At 35.5% G+C, this 18,688-nt stretch overlaps 1 protein-coding gene across 1 annotated transcript in view; it reads left to right on the top strand.

Annotated features, from left to right (window-relative positions):
* Nucleotides 1-18,688, top strand: part of Hpr1 (THO complex 1-like protein Hpr1) — a 384,568-nt gene that overhangs the window by 52,544 nt on the left and 313,336 nt on the right. Inside the window, exon 3 of the mRNA XM_090373371.1 lies at nt 17,696-17,756. Coding sequence (XP_090229497.1) covers nt 17,696-17,756 — 61 coding nt within the window. The remainder of the gene's footprint in view (nt 1-17,695; nt 17,757-18,688) is intronic.

Genomic DNA, 18,688 nt, shown 5'->3' with positions numbered 1-18,688 from the left:
TATGCGTTGTAGCAACTTACCCTTAATACCATTCTGCTCCAATTTGTACAATAGACTTCCATGCGCAACAGTGTCAAAAGCTTTCCTGAAATCCAAATATATGATATCAAAATTATTTTTTGCATCCAGTTCCTTTGTAACCACATCATAATATCCTATCAAATTTGTCAGACAAGACTTTCCCTTAACAAACCCATGCTGTGTTTGAATTATTGCTGCAGTCTTGTCTAGATGATCTTGCAATGCATCTTTAACCAGTGACTCCATTATTTTACCCGGAACAGAAGTTAAACTAACTGGTCTGTAATTACTCGTGTCACCCTTCGATCCTCCTTTGTGAATTGGAAATACATTTGCACATCTCCAGTCCATGGGGACCTCTCCTGAGTCCAAGGATGCTCTCATAATTATGGTAAGGGTTTGCTTAGTTGCTTTGCCGCCTCCTTTAAAATAACTGGATAGATCCCATCCACCCCAGGTGCCTTTCTTATGTTTAAATTCAACAATTTCTCCTGCACTTTGCTCTCAGTTATTACAAAATCATTAAGCACCCTGCTACAATTTGAAAACCTTCTGCCATTTTCAAACCTTAATAACTCTTCATGTGGGAATGTAGATGCAAAATACTCATTCAGTTTGTTTGCTATCTGAGCAGGATCATCAACAGTCGAACCATCGATGTCAAGTGGACCAATCAGATTCATCCCCTTCCTTTTAGAGTTTATATAAGTAAAGAAATCCTTGCTGTTTTTCTTAGCATCCTTTTCCAAAGATTTCTCGTAATCTGCCTTCGCCTGCCTAACCTCCTTTGTGACCTGATTACAGACCAGCTTATATCTGCCATAGGCTTCTGAGTCGCTTGATAATTTATATGCATCCCATGCATTTTTCTTCTCTGTTACGAGTCCCATTAGTTCATTTGATAACTATTTAGGCCTAAACCCTGAACAATATTTCTTAATAGGCATGAAACATTTAGCAGCTTCCACGATTAATTCCTTGAATGCTTCCCACTTAGAATTTCCTGTTGGTAACATCGTCAGTTGATCCCACTGTACAGAATTTAAAAACTGTCTGAGACCTTTACGGAAGCAAAAACCCATTCCTTTACCCCTGATGGTAATTATATCTTTAAGTAAATCTCACATCAGTACACTGTGATCACTGCCACCTAGTGGTTCCTTTATCTGCAAATTCTTAATACACGAATGATCACTGCTGATAACCAGATCACGAGTATTGAGACACCCTCTCTGATTGTCTCTCGAACATGCTTCTGCAGAAAACAGTCATCCAATAAATCCACAAAAATCTTACTAGTGTGTGAGTGACCAACCCATCAGTTCCAGTCAATATCTGGGAAGTTAAAATCCCCCATTATAAGACATTCTGACATTCTATAAGACATTCTGAATTTCTCTGTACAATTGTTCATTGTACTCATTCGAGTCATTAGGCCTATAACACACTCCTACTCTTATATTTGCTTTTGCAGTGCTTATGTCACACCAAACTGACTCAGCAGTGCACTGTTCATCTATATCAACTGGATGCACTTCTTTTGATTTTATGTTTTTCTTGATTAACAGCATGACACCTCCTCCCTTCCTATCCTTTCTGTACACATTGTACTTTCCAAATTCCAATTCTACATTCCTAATATCGGTGTAACACCACATCTCTGATATCCCAGCAATATCCGCCTTTGATGTCTTGACCAATGCTTCAAATTCATCAAATTTATTTACTATACTTCTAGTCATGTACATGTATCCATGTACCTATCCTTATTGTTAGTTACCCTAACACATCCCATATACCCACCTGTTTCACGATGACTGCCATCAGGCCCTTTAACCCCCAGCACCCTTCGCTCCAGGTTGCTACTTATTCTAATAGAAGTTGTACAAGAATCACCTTCACCTCTGCCTGCAGCTACTTTTAACCTTTTAGTGAATCCCCTCAAGCTAGCAGTTTTCTGACCCACCTAACACTGTCTCGATAGCATCGGCAAATATTCTTGCACCCTTTCTATTGAAGTGTATCCGATCCCTGTAGAAGCAGTCTCTCCTGTTAACAAGCACAGCTCACGCTGAAAAAAATTCTGCCCCTTGAGCCTTGCACATTCCTTTCAGGGCCGAATTTATTGACAAGGCTCTCATCATGTACTCCCTCCTATTGTGTCTGGGCAGAATTGCACACACTTTCAAATTTAACCCTAACTCACGACTTTTTTGCAACATTGACTGTACTTGTTAAGTAAATCTGCAGATCTCCTACTCTTAATGTCATTGGTGCCAACGTGTACAACAATATCACCTTTTGTGCCCTTAAAAGGTGATATATGCTTTACAACGTCATCAACTTTTGCCCCTGGCAGATATACCCCGGTCCTGTTCCATCTATCCTTTTTTACGCAATTTATTCCCCGACTCCCTGACAATAGAGTCACCAACAATAACTAGTTTTTTTGGGACCAGCACATTTTGCCTTGGAGATTGCCGCTGTGTTGCCTGATACCCAGGAGTGAGCTCTGACATTGAGTTGGGCGGCTGAGAGCTTGACAGGCCCCCTCATATTAATTTCATCGAGGGCATCTACCCTACACCTCAAGCTCTCATAGACGCCCAGTAGAATGCTGAGTTGATTCCTAATTTCTAGACACTCTCTGCACCTGGCACACACACAGTCATCCTTCTTGGCTAGATCATGTTCTGTTCCAGATAGTTCGTCAAACACTTCACAAGTTGCACATTTTTTTAGGCTGTGATGCGTTGGAGAATCGCCCCCTCAGTTCTCCCCTGAGTCACAGCACTGCTGCCACTTTGCACCCGTTGCTTTGCTGCTCTAGTCTGGGGCATGATATTTTAAATTAATATGATCAATAAATTAAATTAATCAATTGTCAATACTACGCTATCTGATAGAATCCTAAATGCAGTGATGAGTATTACGCTATATAATTATACGTTAGAGCTACATAGTTACCACAATTAAAAATTTGAATTCCCTACTACTCACTCTATACAAAAACAATTGCTGTAAGATTCGAACGACATAATGGTTTTACATATATTAAGTAGTAATCTACAAAAACTCTTTATCTAAATTAAAAATAAAAATAACCAGCGTAACTATAACTATAAGACTACATATAAAGTACAATATAAAATAACAATTAACTAAATAAAAAGGCAAACACTTATCGTTTTTTCGGAGCCTGTAATTCACAGCTGTAATTTTTAAAAAAATTACATACCGATAAGTTAATTGATGAAAAACCGGACAAATTCTCATGTATTAGTTTAATTGAAAATGAAATAGACTGCAGAGAATGGCTAGGAATTGAGGAGATATTAAGGCATTGTGCAGTATATGGGTTGCCATGAGAATATCGATGAATGCATGGACATGTATAGACCTCTATAAACCTTTACAAAACTGAAACATTAATTGTGTGAATAGAGTACATGATACAAACCTGAAACTACTTCCAAATGATAAGAGTTCTGTCAAGTTTTTATCTATCTTCAAGTTTTTTTTTAATCTGTTTATATCTTAGAGTTTATATTATTCACCAACTGGAAAATGTACACGCTGCATAATTGCAAAACTAATCATGGTGGAATTTGGCCTTTTATGTGATGAGGTGTCACAAAGTGTGCAGACTTTTCTTCTTTGGAGACACTAATAGCACAGGCATCATGTATCTGTATGTGTTACTGAATTCCCTTATGCCCCAGCTGTAAGATAACAACAAGCATAGTTTGTACTGCTGTTAGATAAGTGGGATTAGTTATTTTTAAATTAAATTTAGACTAAAATCATGCTTCAGACTAGAGCAAGAAAGCAGAGTTCAGAATAGTTTTTATTATTATTATTATTATTATTAGCCATATGGTACAAGGAAGCCTGAGGCTTATGCTGCACCAGCCAAAAAAAAAAAAAAAAAATTCCCGAGTTACCCCCCCCCTCCCGTGTGTGTGTGAGAGAGAGAGAGAGAGAGAGGGGGGCATCACCAAGAAAGAAAAGAATGATGATATCCAGCTCAGGACCCTGGGTTTGCCAAGCCCATACTCACCAGATGTTGGAATGCTTTGGTTTGGGAGAGACTGCAAGGACAGTTCTACTACAAATCAGGATTATATTGTGCTCTAATTGCTTCCCGTTTGCCAAGCTACCTTCAGCAGGACATGCTAAAGTCAAAGGAGGAATGCTGTGTGCATTGCAAAGAGCACGAGAAGATTAAGTGCAAATTCAGCATTCTGATGTGCTTATATGAGAGCTTGAAGAATAAAGTTGATACCCTCAAAGGTTTAAAAGAGAGAGAGACATGAAGCACTCAGCTGCCCAACTCAGTGCTAGAGCCTGTGCTTTAGCTTCAGACAACGGGACGATATCTTCCATGGTAGAGACACTCTGTCCCACAGGAGGTAGTATAGTTGCTGACTCAGTTGTCAGGGAAATAGGTGATATATTAGGCAAAAAAGGACTGGTGGAATGGGAACAGGATATGTCTGCCTGAAGGTAAAGTTGAAAATATTGTAGAGCAGCTGTCATCTTTTTTTTAAAGACACAAAATATTTTTGGTATTAATGATAGTAAGAGATCTGAGGATTTACTTAACAAGTACAGGGCAATGTTGAGAAAAAGTCATGATTTGGGATTGAAATTGAATGTTTTTACAATTCTGCCTGACACGACAGGAAGGTCTACATGTGAGAACTTTGCCAATCAGTTTGCCCTGCAAGGTTCCTGGTGTAGTTCTCAGTCTGGTTTGTGTTTGTTAATAGGAGAGATGTTTTTACAGGGATGGGATGGGATGTTCTTTATCCAGTGGTAGAGGTCTGCATAGGCCCGGACTTGTCCTTCAGGCCAGGTTGAGGCCTGGTAGCACAAACCATAATTGAGCTTGGGTCGGGCCAATTAGCACAGACAACGTTCAGGTAAATTTGGGTTCAAATTTTATGACACATTGAAAGTATTATAGGCTTCCTCGAGCCATTTTTTTTTTTTCCCTCTCAAAGAAATAGTTATTTGTGTTAGCAGGTAGCTCTTAATAGAGAAAACGTAGAATATAAAGTTACTGGCACTGTTTGTGTTGCAATCAAGGACAACGCGTGGACTAGAAATACCCAATTGGTGCTAGAGAAAGAGCAAGTCCTATATTATTATAAGCATACTATTCAATTGATCCAAAGAAGCGCATGTTGAAATGGGGAACTATTTTTGCAGGTGAAACACAATCAAGTTGAACTTCCTTGGCCAGGAAATGAGAGAATCATAGAAACAAATTAGTATGGTAATCCTCACTTTCCCCTTATTTGCATTGAAGAAGTTGAGTTCTCATATGTATGGGCAGGGATTGAACTGCTATAGTTGACAGCATGTTCAAATATGGCAACAAGTTTCAAGTTGTAGGGGATTTGTAAAGCGAGTTAATGACAACCTGTTAGAAATGCTTTAAGAAATTTGGGAACAAACTGCTATTCGTATGAAATACCAGGAATTGATTTGCACAAGAGTAGGCCCCGAGTGCCAAGCGATAGTGACAAGCGATTTTCTTCCTGCGAATATATAGTGCTCTCCCAAAGTGTTATAGTTTTGATTCTTTTCTAGCGTCACCTGTTCTTTTGTTTACTTGAAGAGGTTCTGTACTTTAAAGGACAAAAGTAAGAACCGAGAGAGGAAATCTACCTTTCTTTTTTATTCTATATATTCATTACTAACCCTTTATTTACTTCAACAACTGCTTGGTCACTGGTTGCACCGCTCCTGCCTCCACATGGCAGGGCCGGTAACCTGGGGGATAAGACAACCCCTGGGGCAAAAAGGAGCAGAGATGGAAACAACTGACTTTCCACGCTTAGAGCCGAAGAGCTCTCAAGCAAATGACATTCACGACACTGACCATGACTTCTCTCTATTGAAGAGAATGAAGACAGACTGGCAGACAGTAATTACCAGCATTCCTGATTTCATTCTCTGTCAACACAACCTGTGAGCAAGCTCTTCCTCTTTATCATTTAGAGATGCCTCGAACATGCTGCAGGTTCACCAAAAATGGTGAAATGTCTCCGATCTGAAGATTTATTAATAGAGACCACCAATTCTCGACACTCTGAACTATTAAGTCTGACATCCTTGAGTGGAATCCCAGTTCAAATCACACCACATAACACCCTCAATTCTTCAAAGGAAGTGATCACTGAATGGGATCTATTAAACGTTCCTGAAGATGAAATAGCCAGGAACTTAAAGAACAAAAAGTCACTCAGGCAAAGAGGATCATGATCCAAAAAGATGGCAGTTTAGTTCCTACCCAGAGTATAATTTTAACTTTCAGTTCTCCAAACCTACCAGCTTCAGTCAAGGCAGGATATTTAAACTGTCGTGTTCAGCCATATATTCCGAACCCCCTAAGATGTTTTAAATGCCAGAAATTTGGCCATTCCCAGACAGCATGCCGTGGAGACGCAACATGTGCAAACTGTGGGTGTAAAACTCACACACAAACAGAATGTAAGGCACCAACCCCACAGTGTCCAAATTGCAAGCGCAGCCATCTGGCATACTCCAAAGACTGCGACCTCTGGAAGTTGGGGAAAAAGATACAAAAGTATAAAGTTGAAAATAAAGCTTCCTACCAAGAGGCAAGAAAACAAGTAAGATTAAATAATCCAAAATGCACTTATGCTTCTGCTACTTATAGTCACCAGTCAGTAGCATGTCAGACAGAAGTGTTCATCCCTCCAGATACATCGATCTCAGACTGGGCTCAATCAGTCCTCTCGGTCCAACATCCATCAAAGGCAGTCGATCAATGCAGTAATACGCCACTGACAGTTCCATCCCAGAGACTTCCCCATTGTCATGCAGCAGAAAAATTAGATCCAGTTGAGGTGAAGGAATCTCACCCCTCAAGCATGGACACCGATGATACCACCAACTCAGAAGATCTGCTTGAAATACATGCAGATGATATGGAAGAAGGCAATGACTCAAAACGCCCAAATTTTTCAAGAAAAGAAAAATCAAAACATGACAGATATAAACAAGCCTCTCACAAAAAGCAAACAGACTCCTCTTCCGCTCACAAAACCAAATAATGGAACAAATCATACAATGGAATTGCAGAGGTTTTCGCAGCTATATTGATGATATCTATGAACTAATTAACTGTTACAATCCTGCTGCCATATGCTTGCAAGAGACAAATCTAACAACAGAAATATCCATTTCAGTCAAAAACTATACTATCTTCAGAAAAGATCGATCTGAAACTAACAGCCCCCATGGAGGAGTAGCTATACTAGTGGAACCAGGAGTCCCACTAGTATAGCTCTCCAGGCACATTCCAACGCAAACACCATTAGAAGCTGTATACTACCTGTATAGTAATGGTATCACACCGACACTAGCCTCAATTTATCTTCCGCCGAATCAATCATGTACAATTCAGCAACTGTTAAATCTAATTTCTCAATTACCACCTCCGTTTCCTGGAATACCCCTAGCCACAGTGGTATTCCAGGAAATGAATGTGCAGACAGTGCTGCTAAGTATCCTTCCATCATATCCTCAACAAATAACCTAGTCCCATATCCTGATTATAGACATAACATACGGAGAACATCTATGGAACAATGGACACTTCTGTGGAAAATGCAAACAAATAACAAGCTATTTCAAATAAAACCTGAACCACAATTATGGACTTCTAGCCTTCGTAAAAATAGAAAAAAAAAGAAGTTATCTTGGCCAGAACTCGTATAGGTCACACTCACTTCACACATCTCTATCTGCTTACAGGAAATTATCCTCTGCAGTGTGCACACTGCTTGCAGCCACTTACAGTAAAACCTATACTCCTTGAATGTAACTTGTTCAGCAATGCCCGACGAATGTCTTTTAGTTTCATTTCAGATCTACAGCAACCTCTCTCTCTCTGAATAGCATAATAGGTAAAGAAGCAAATCTCTCTGAATTCTTTTTCTATATAAAACACATAAAAATGTATGACAGTTTCTAACTGCTCACCGTGCAGTTATCATAAGTAACTCAATTAATTTGGAAGGTGCAGTATGGCCTAAGTAGCTCTTGCGCCAGAAAACACCACACCACACCACAAGAACAAGCACAAGAGTAGACTAATCGCAACATGTTCATAACCCACTAATGTTACACCCTCAGCAGTTCAGTCTGAGTGTTCCCTGACTCATGTTGCAGCCAAAGGACATGTGGATGAAGAAGAAATATATATATATTCTTTTGTATAGTAACAATTTTATATTTTTAATGTTATAAAATTTTATTTGGCGACTTTTTATGGGAAAATTTTGATTTCTAATTGCGTTTCACAGCTTATTAGTAGCAGGAGTTTACAATGCTGATTTCTGGATCAGTTGTGGTATGGAAATCTTGCATTCAGGAATTATTATCTTTCTATACATTGAAATAATTTTCCTCCTAATGGTATTTATTCAGACAATGGGAGAAGAAGGAGCGGGTTTCGTGTAATATTGTAACAAATACAAAAATGTGTAACAGAAGCTTGTTTTACTGTGGTAAAACAAGCTTCTCTTTAAGTGTGGTCACCACTATGTTTATCTAACACGATCATTCGGTACCATTTTTGATTTCCATATATATAACATATTTATTATTTAAATATAACGTATTTATTTAAATAAACTAAATGCAACAAAGCATAATATTTTAAGATTCTATATCTATATAATATTGGTGTAGATACACTATAGACAACTCTTAAAGAAAAACTATGATCGTAGTTTGAAAGGCATCCACCGATGGAAAGCCAACTGGCTTTGAAACGGTCCATCTGGGTGGTGGTGCCCACTAAGAATAAAGAAGGCTACTGTTATTTTCAGTGGCACCCACTGAAAATAACAGTAGCCTTCTCTGTTAGTGAAGCTTTACTTATTCGGGGTAGTGAAATACTTGGTAACTCATTGTGAAGGATGAGCACATTATGAGATACGGATGAAATGATGCCTTTCACATCTTAGTTTTTCTTTAAGAGTTGTCTATGGTGTATTTACACCGATATTATATAGATATCATAATGTATTTGTGTATTCATAGCTGAGGAAGACACACACACACAGTGTTGAAAGCTTCTGTAAGTATTTTATTTTATCAAAAGAAGCAAGCATAGTGAGCAGGGGGCAAAGCCCCCTTGTTATTATCATTATTAGCCATATGGTGCCGGGAAGCCCGAGGCTTATGCTGCCCCAGCAAAAAAAAAATTTCCGAGTTATTTCCAAGAGAGAGAGAAGTAGAAGGGAATCACCAAGAAAGAGAAGAATGATGATATCCAGCTCAGGACCCTGGGTGTGCCAAGCCCATACTCAACAGATGTGAGCCCCTGGGGTTAATGTTGCAATTGAGCATGTGAACAATATATACAAATAGGTTTTGAGTTTTTAGTTATTTTTTTAAAATATGCAAAAGAATGCACACCCCTCAAAGTGAATTTTGATGAAATCAAAAAGAAATTAAAAAGTGGTGAATATATTTTGACAGAAAAAGAACATCCTGAAAGTTCTTTTTTTGGCTTTTTTCTGGTTCTGGCTTTGTAGACTACTCCCAATTTTTAATATAAGTAAAGTAATATAATGCCAAGAAGAAGGTAAGAATTGGTATGGAAATACCAATTTCCATACAATTGGCAATACAATTTCTATACCAAGAAGAGGTATGGAAATTGTTCTGTAAAATACATGTTGCAGCTATTGAAGAGAAAATTGGTACCATTCAGTGCATAAAATGCCACTCTTTTTCAATTTCTACTATTAGTTCACACTCTCCCTATATATATTTATATATCTTGTTCAAATTTTCAATCGTTAATAAAATACTTTTTATTCAAATACATTTTATTCAAAGTTCAAATACATTTTTTTAAACTTGTAGTGGATGACACTTGATGTTAATACAGTTTTTTCAAATATTAATTCATTAATTAAATTTAATTAATTAATTTTAGTTTTATATGGAAAAAAAAAATTTCTCTTATATAAGATATTTAGCAGGATATAAATTTAGGAATAAAATTGAAATCAACAGGCAGTAGCTCAATTGGTAAAATGTAAGGATTTCAGTATTTTTCACGTGAAGGTGAAGAATGCAAGTTCAATTCTTGCGAAAATCAATAATTTTTTGATAAATTTTTGTTATTCATCCACTCAAGTTCAAGTACATTTTTTTAAACTTGTAGTGGATGACACTTGATGTTAATACAGTTTTTTCAAATATTAATTCACTAATTAAATTTAATTAATTAATTTTAGTTTTATATGGGAGAAAAAAATTTCTCTTATATAAGATATTTATTATTATTATTATTAGCCATATGGTGCAAGGAAAGGCTTATACTGCACCAGCCAAAAAAAAAATTAATTTACCCTAGGACCCAGAGAGAGAGAGAGAGAGATGTAGAAGGAAATCACCAAGAAAGAGAAGAATGATGATATCCAGCTCAGGACCCTGGGTGTGCCAAGCTCATACTCACCAGATGTGAGCTCCTATAAATTTAGGAATAAATACCGTCAGTAGCGAAGCGTGTAGATCGCTGGAAAAAAATTTTTTTCAGATTCTTTTTTCATTCTGGGTTCTAGTCTGAGTCAAGGAGGGAACAAAATGGAAAATGAAGCATGTGAATAAAAATAATAGTCCAACACCATATATAGAAAGGAAAATGGAAAATTGCAAGGAAATTCGCTTTCTATTTTGCCACTTAATATTGTGATTCTGTCATATGTATATACATATTTATATTAATTGTAATTATTTAATAAAAAGTAACTAAAATAAAATTTTTCTTTGTTGACCTAAGTAGGAATTGACTTTAAAAATTTTTTTTTTATATTACTTGTTTTAAGTTACTCTGCCAAAAAAACTCATTTCACATTTAAGTCATCCTTCTTGTAGAACCAGGGATTGGTAAAGTAGCATAGAGAAACCCTTACATCCACCTTTACATGTATGTGAGGATGAAGTGACTAAAACATGTCTCACTGTGTTGCAAAAACATCAGACCCTTTGACATTGTCACTGGTTCTGGCTTTGTAGACTATTCCCAATTTTTAATAAAAGTAAAGTAATATAATGCTAATAGAATACCAAGAAGAAGGTAAGAATTGTCTCGCGTTTATCTTGAGACCCTGTAGATGCTGTTGTGCTTCCTTAAACCATTCAAAGAGGCTTTATTGCAACTTGAAGTAGATACATATACATTGTTCGACCAATAAGATTTAATTTACTAAATCGCTTGAATGTGTTGGTTTCAGACACTCATGAACTGGATGAATTAAAAAATTGCACTTGTGGGATTCTGAATGGAAAATTCCAAGCACATAAATTGCACCAAGTCACTTTGTTCTGGTGGCCAAATTTCCACACCAGACAGCATCACGTAATCTCATTGGGGACAAAGTCCAGAAAACGAAGGGCAGATACACATTATCCACTACATCAATCCTAGATTATAATGGATGTACAATTGCAGATCCAACCGCAATTGCTAACACTTTAGGGGAAACATTTGCTAAAGTGTCTTCTGAAGCATCTTACCTTCATGAGTTTTTGGCCCTGAAACTAAAAGCTGAAAAGCAGCATTTGACTCTATCTTCTAATAACTGGGAGACATACAATCAGCTTTTTGCAGAATGTGAATTGAAAGTGGCACTATCTTTATAGTAGTGGTAGTGGCATGTGATGCAAGAAAGCAAATGTATGAGCTTATGCAGCATCAGCCAAAAAAAAAAAAAAAAAAAATCACACCATTCCCTCCAAATGCTTGTCCAGTTCCTCCTTAAATTTATTCAATCTATCAACTTCCACAACGACAGATGGAAGTTTGTTCCAGCAATTAACCACCCGCTGGCTAAAGGCAAATTTCTGCACATCTATTCTACATCTGTCTTTTCTTAATTTGAATTTATGCCCCCTTAGGTTTGTAATCTGAACAAGTGGAAGGATCCCATCAGAATTCAGCGTGCTCAACTCATTCAAGGCCTTATCCTATGTGAGTGCCATCGGGCTAGATGACATCCATTATGAGATGATCAAACATCTTTTATCTGAATCTGTGGATCGGTTGCTCTGTATATTCAACAGAATCTATCTTGATGACCAGTTTGTGGACACTTAGCATAAGGCAATCTTGCTTGCCTTGAATATCTGGTGTCAAACACATAAACTTCAAATCTCGACTAATAAAACAAAACAAATATTGCTAAAGGGCTTCCTTGACATGAATAGACCACCTGTTAGTAATCTGAATGGAGAAATTATTAGGAGTACTAGGCAGCATAAATACTTAGGAATTTATTTGGATGACTGTCTTAATTTTAATTATCATGCAAAATATGTACTTCAGAAAATAAAAGCTATAACCTATAAAATTATTAAAATTATCAAGAGTACTTTTGGTGTAAAGAAATTATTAAATTATACTACTCTTGTATATTTATACCAATTGTGTGTTATGCGGCTGAGGCCTTGGGATATAGAATTGGTAATTCCCTTGTTCAAAAATATCTTACTCAAGCACAAAGATTTTTTTTTCTCGTTGTAAGTAGAGTTTGTCGAACTGTCTATACAGCTGCTCTCCAGTTCCTCAGTCATCGATTGCCAATCCAATATGAAGTAATGTTACACTATCTTTTATATTGTAGAAGAAAAAATGTTCCTGCGATTGTGAATGGTTTTAAAATATTTTTACCTGAGGTTGCCGATTATGATAAGAAAATGGACTGGTTCAATCCTGGCTTATATGTTACGTTTTTTATTATTGGTCATGGCAGTCTTAACTTTTAAATTGTTCTCATTAAGATTAAGTAACACTCCTCTCTGCAGTTGTGGTGCTCAAGAAACTGTTGAGCACCTTGTCTTTCATTGTCCTCTGTATGATAATTTAAGATTGGACTTTCAACTTCTCACAAATGTATTCGATTGTTCTGAACTGCCAAGATTAGTTAACTCTCCTGAGTATTATGCTGCCTTCTCCACCTATGCTGAGAAAATGTTTAAACAGAGGAAAAGAATTCTTACTCCTGAGGTTCAGTAAAATACTAACTTAATGTTAATTGATAGTAAAAGATCTCTGTCTGTTGGTTGGTTGGTTGGAAAGACTTTACTGGGTTTTTTGAATTTTAGATGGAAGGGTTTACGGCCCTTTCTATTGTTTTGGAAACCAGAAATTGTAACTACTCTTTTGAAGCATAAATCTTTGTAACACTCAGCTGGTTGTTGGGGACTGATCACTTTGGCTTGTTTGTAGACTTTTCCGTTTTTGGATTCTCTAATCTGATGTATTTATCAGGCTGCTGGACTCAAAAGCCCAGAGTTTATTTTGTATCATTATCATTGTCAATAGCCTTTATGTATCATTATCATTGTATATAATTGCTTTAAATTGTACACAGTGTATACTGTTACCTTTTAGCGGCGGATAGGGGAAACCCTGGAGCCTGCAAAACTTTAATAAAATACTTTGAATACTTTGAGTACTCATCTTATCTCATGAGGTGAGTACTGATAAATTAAGCCATTGCTATATATTATTATTTGATATCGGTGTGTAGATACACCATAGACAACTCTTAAACTACAAAGTAGTTGTTGTAGGCATCATTTCTATGGTGTATTTACACACCGATATTATATAGATATTAAACTCTTAATGTATTATGCCTTGTGCATTTAGTTATTTTAAATATTGCCATATATACCTTTTGGCATCTCTCATATTGTGTGATTATCTTCACAACTGGGTCGTCATGTCTGCAATACCAGGGTACCTGCCCACCCACCCACTGATGGTAGGCCAATAGCCTTGAAACATGTCTGGGTGGTGGTACTCACTGAGAATAAGTAACAATAGTCTTCTCTATTAGTGAAGCGTTACTTATTCCAGGTAGTGCAATATCATGGCAACTCGTCGTGAAGGCAGAGCACAATATGAGAAAGAGCAAATGATGCCTACAACAACTACTTTGTAGTTTTTTAAGAGTTGTCTATGGTGTATCTACACACCAATATTATATAGATATTAAACTCTTAATGTATTATGCCTTGTGCATTTAGCTATTTTAAATTATTATTTGAGTAATTAATACAGTACTTTAAGGTTTACTATAAATTTTTCATTGGAAGTTGATATCTTAAGTAAATTCAAGAAAGAACGAGACAAACTAAGTGAGGACGGTGACGATACCACTGTGCCACCTGCACAGACTAAACTTGATATAATAAAGAAAACAAAACATGATATATTATAATTTTAATTTCATTCATCAACATGTTTGTTTTTTTATGTACAGTTAATAAAATTGCATTCTTAATCTCTCTATTTCTTATTTGGCCTCGTTATTTCTGCATTAAAAATAAAACTTTCTAGATAACTGAAAAAATCAAAATAACGGCACCCCGAACTCTGAAGGTGCCGTTATTTCAAAAGTCTACTGTATAGGAATTTTGCTAGCTGAGACAAGGAGGTGATTATCCCCTTGTATAAGGCAATGGTCAGGCCACACACCTTGAGTACTGCATATAGGTCTGGAGGCCTCGTTTTAGGAAGGATGTAGAGTTGCTAGAACGAGTACAAAAAAGGGCAGTAAGATTGGTGAGAGGAACAGAGGGTGCTCTTACCAAGAAAGGCTTAAGTTCTGCAAGTTGCGGCATCTGGAAACTAGGCACCTGCGAGGTGATCTGATTGAGATGTATAAGGCCTTGAATGGTTTGAGCAGGCTTAATGCTGATGGGATTCTTCTGCTTGCTCAGATTGCAAACCTGAGGGGGCATAGATTAAAATTGAAGAAAGACAGTTGTAGAAAAGATGTGCATAAGTTTGCCTTTAGCCAGCAGGTAGTAGATTGCTGGAACAAACTTCCACCCGTAGTGGAGGTCAACAACTTAAATAAGTTCAAGGCAGAATTAGACAAACATTTGGATGGATGAAATGGGAAGGGTTTTTTTTTTTTTTTTTGTCTGATGCTCTATATGGTTGCTTTCTTGGATCATATGTCTCAACTAATGCTAATAGATTATTTGTAGATATGCAGGTGTGTGGATATTAACAGTAGTTCAGTGTGTGTGTATTTTATTTATTAATTTTTTTTTTCTTAAAATATTGTGAAATCACAATTTGTTTAAAATTTCCTTGGGTTTTTAGCCTTATAGTGCTTGAACCCCATGTAACAAAAACAATTGATGGTACCTGATTGGGCACCAATCAGGTACCATCAATCGTTTTTTTTTTTAAAGAATAAATATAGGATTGGTTGCCTTTCTGAAATAAGTCTATAACCACTCAGATTTCTTTTGAGTTGAGTTGAATTGAATTTTTAGTTTTCTTCAATGACCAAATCCATACTGAAACCCATTTTTAGCATAACTTTAGAACTTGCATTTTTATGTCAGTTTACTGCATTCTGTTTTCTTGAAACACTATCATCCTTTTTTGCTGATTATTTATAGTACAGGTAGTAAGAACATGTGTATATAGGAACTGTATTTAAATTTTACACACATGCACAAAAATTATGTAATAAATTAAAAGTACGTGCTCACAGACACCATAAACTGAAATAATTCTAGTGAGAAAAAGTGTAACTTGGCGATGTGTGAGTTTTGTGCACGTAACTTTGAATTTTTATGTTTATAATGTCAGACTAGGTGTGAAATAAATGTGTGCATAACTTAGTAGATAGCAGGATGAACTGAACTTATTAAATATGAATTTTTTTTAAAGAAGGATTTGAAAATAAAAGTTTTTTTTTTTAACATGTTATTTTCATGAAAATTTTTATTAGTTTTGCTGAAATTGAAAAAAAATTACATATATAAAATACAAATATGAAGCAAATAGTCACATCCACTTTCCAGTTTAGATCATGAAAATTCAAACATATGCATATACACAATTTTTGCCAAAAAAATGAAAGAATAAATAGATGAATAATAATCAAAAAAAGAAATCATTTTGCATTAATTTTGATTGATAATTGATAATCATGATTAAGACAAAAAACATTTTGAACATGAAACAAAGAATATTTAATTTCTGTAGTAGATTGTGCTATTTTTGGTTTCAGCAACATATTGTTTGTCTTATTGGAACTGATAACAGTTTTTAGAAGGCTTGCAATTTTTTCTAGAGAATTCCATCGAAAGTTTTGGAACCTTCCAGAAACATCCTGACTTTTCTTCCGCATGTAACAATAATCAAGAATGTTCCGGAATGTTCTCGAATGTTGTAGAAAGCTACCGGATGCTATAGAAATCTCCCAAATGTTCTAGAAAAAATAAAAAATAAAAATAAATAGATGGAAAAGATGATCAAATCAACTATAAATTTTGATTTTGTAGTTGGTTTGATCCAACTACAAAATTCATTATTTTTCATTAATCTACAATATTTGAAAACTGGGTGAGAGAACGTTTTTAAGCAGACATCTAAGTTTTTAAACATATATTTCCTATGAGAATCAGTCAAAATTCTTTCAGGGAGGAAATTGATGCCTACCAGTGTAATTAGTGATTTGTTTCTGGGTCTCGTGATTTTACAGGAAGCATTAAGCTGCATAATGCATTCACTGAATATTAAACAGCTTTTAGGTTGTTTTGTGTGTAAGCAGCATTGATGCAGTAATTTTGATTCTTTTGAATTTGCCGAAGCAACCTAAAAGAAAAGCAAGTGGCCCAGAGGATTATGATATTTCAAAAAAATAACTACAGATCATTATCTATTGTGGAAAAGGTTGCATTGTTTAAGGAAACTTGATAGTTGGACTCATGCAAAACTTTTGACATGAGTTTAGTTTGCAGTATATTTTGGAGGGGAAGGAATTATTATTATTATTATTATTTTTTTTACTGTACTCTAACAAAATTCACTTTATTATATATATATATATATATCAAATACAGATATATACAGTTATACCCAGTTATTTATTAACAAATAAAGTACAAATAAAAGTAAAGTACAAAACCAGTAGCTTTCGGAACACGTGGTTTTGTACTTTACTTTTATTTGTACTTTATTTGTTAATAAATAACTGGGTATAACTGTATATATCTGTATTTGAACTATGGACCCCAGTACTCCAGGCCCATTCGTTACTATATATATATATATATATATATATGTTACTTTTCTCTCAATGTAGGATTCACTTGTACAGTCCTAAAAAAAAGTTAAGCTGTAGTCTAAATGCAGTATCTTTTATTTTTTCTTTGTATGGTTATAATAATACTTGGAATCAGATAAATGCCAGGACCAGGCCTATGGTTGTCATATCTGGGAATTCAACTGTATTAAATTATGCAAATGTAAATTAGGATAATTACCTGAATTAAAATAGACTACAAGGAATGTAGTCTATTTTAATTCAGGGGGAAAAACATTGTTTTAATTTTTTTTAAGACTGAAGCTTTTAACCATATTATACGTGCATTATTTTGCCTGTTTTAATGTGAATACATTTGAATTGGTTTCAACAAAAGTGTCTGGATGTTACTAAAATATTCAAACACATAGTTCAACAAATGTCAAAGGTATATAGCAAATGCATGGGAATTTTCAACATATGCACTAAATGAGTTATCTCTTAATGTGATATTGATTGTTGTTTTATCAGTTAAAATTTTGCTCTTTATATTATAGTGAAAATGATATGAAATCCATTGTGGATCAAGCATTAAGGGACTTCTTGGCACAAATCCTTGTAAGTATTTTTTCATATTTATAATATAAATGAAATAAAAAGAAAATTAAAGGTACATTAGAGGGTTTGCATTTTAGCTAATGCTAATTAGAGGATTGTTGTGTTGCTTTAAGTGGCATTCTGTACATACACAAGTTATTGATTATTAGCAGACTTCATGACTGCTAATACTCCCTTCATGATGCTATTAAAAAGTTCAATGTTGATAAAATATGGTTTACACAAATACGTAGGAAACTGAAACTTATCAGGCTACACAAAGACAATAGAAATTTAAGATAATTTTTAGGCTGTAACAAACATTTGTAAAATGTTGTTATGGACTAAGAAATGGCAATTGCAGTATATCAGGGGTGGCCATCAGGTCGATCACGATTTACCAGTCGATCGTGGCTTTAATTTTGGTTGATCACTATGAATTTTAAATTTGTCTAGTGAAAATTCACACAGTTACGATGTGGAGAGCATAGTGTATGTGTCGAATTCTTATTTAGTTTACTTAATATTAATAACTGGGCAGTACTTATACGTTAATTTAATACCCTTTGATTTAAAATGAATACTACGAAAAAGAATAAAACGTATCATTTTCATCAAGAGTGGGAACTAGAATACTTTTTTTTTGTAATGATAAAAGAAAAATGTCGTCGTTTGATTTGCAATGCTTCCGTGGCTATACCCAAAAAGGAAATTTAGAAGGCACTTCAGTGCACTCTATGGTAAATACCAGTCGGATTTTCCACCTAATAGTGACTCTAGAAAAAAATAAAATTACCACCATTTAAGCTCATATCAATAACAGATGGAGCTAAAGCAATGACAGGGCATCTTAATGGATTCGTCACGTTGTGCCAAAAGGATGATGAATTATAAGATTTTTTGAGTTACCATTGTATCGTCCACCAACAAGTGTTAGCCAGCAAAAGATTAAA

This window comes from Mastigoproctus giganteus, chromosome 5 (assembly GCF_048544385.1).
Source record: "Mastigoproctus giganteus isolate SK-2022 chromosome 5, ASM4854438v1, whole genome shotgun sequence".
Taxonomy (NCBI): Eukaryota; Metazoa; Arthropoda; class Arachnida; order Uropygi; family Thelyphonidae; genus Mastigoproctus; species Mastigoproctus giganteus.
The sequence above is the reverse complement of the archived record's forward strand: the minus strand, read 5'-3'. Positions and strand labels throughout refer to the sequence as shown.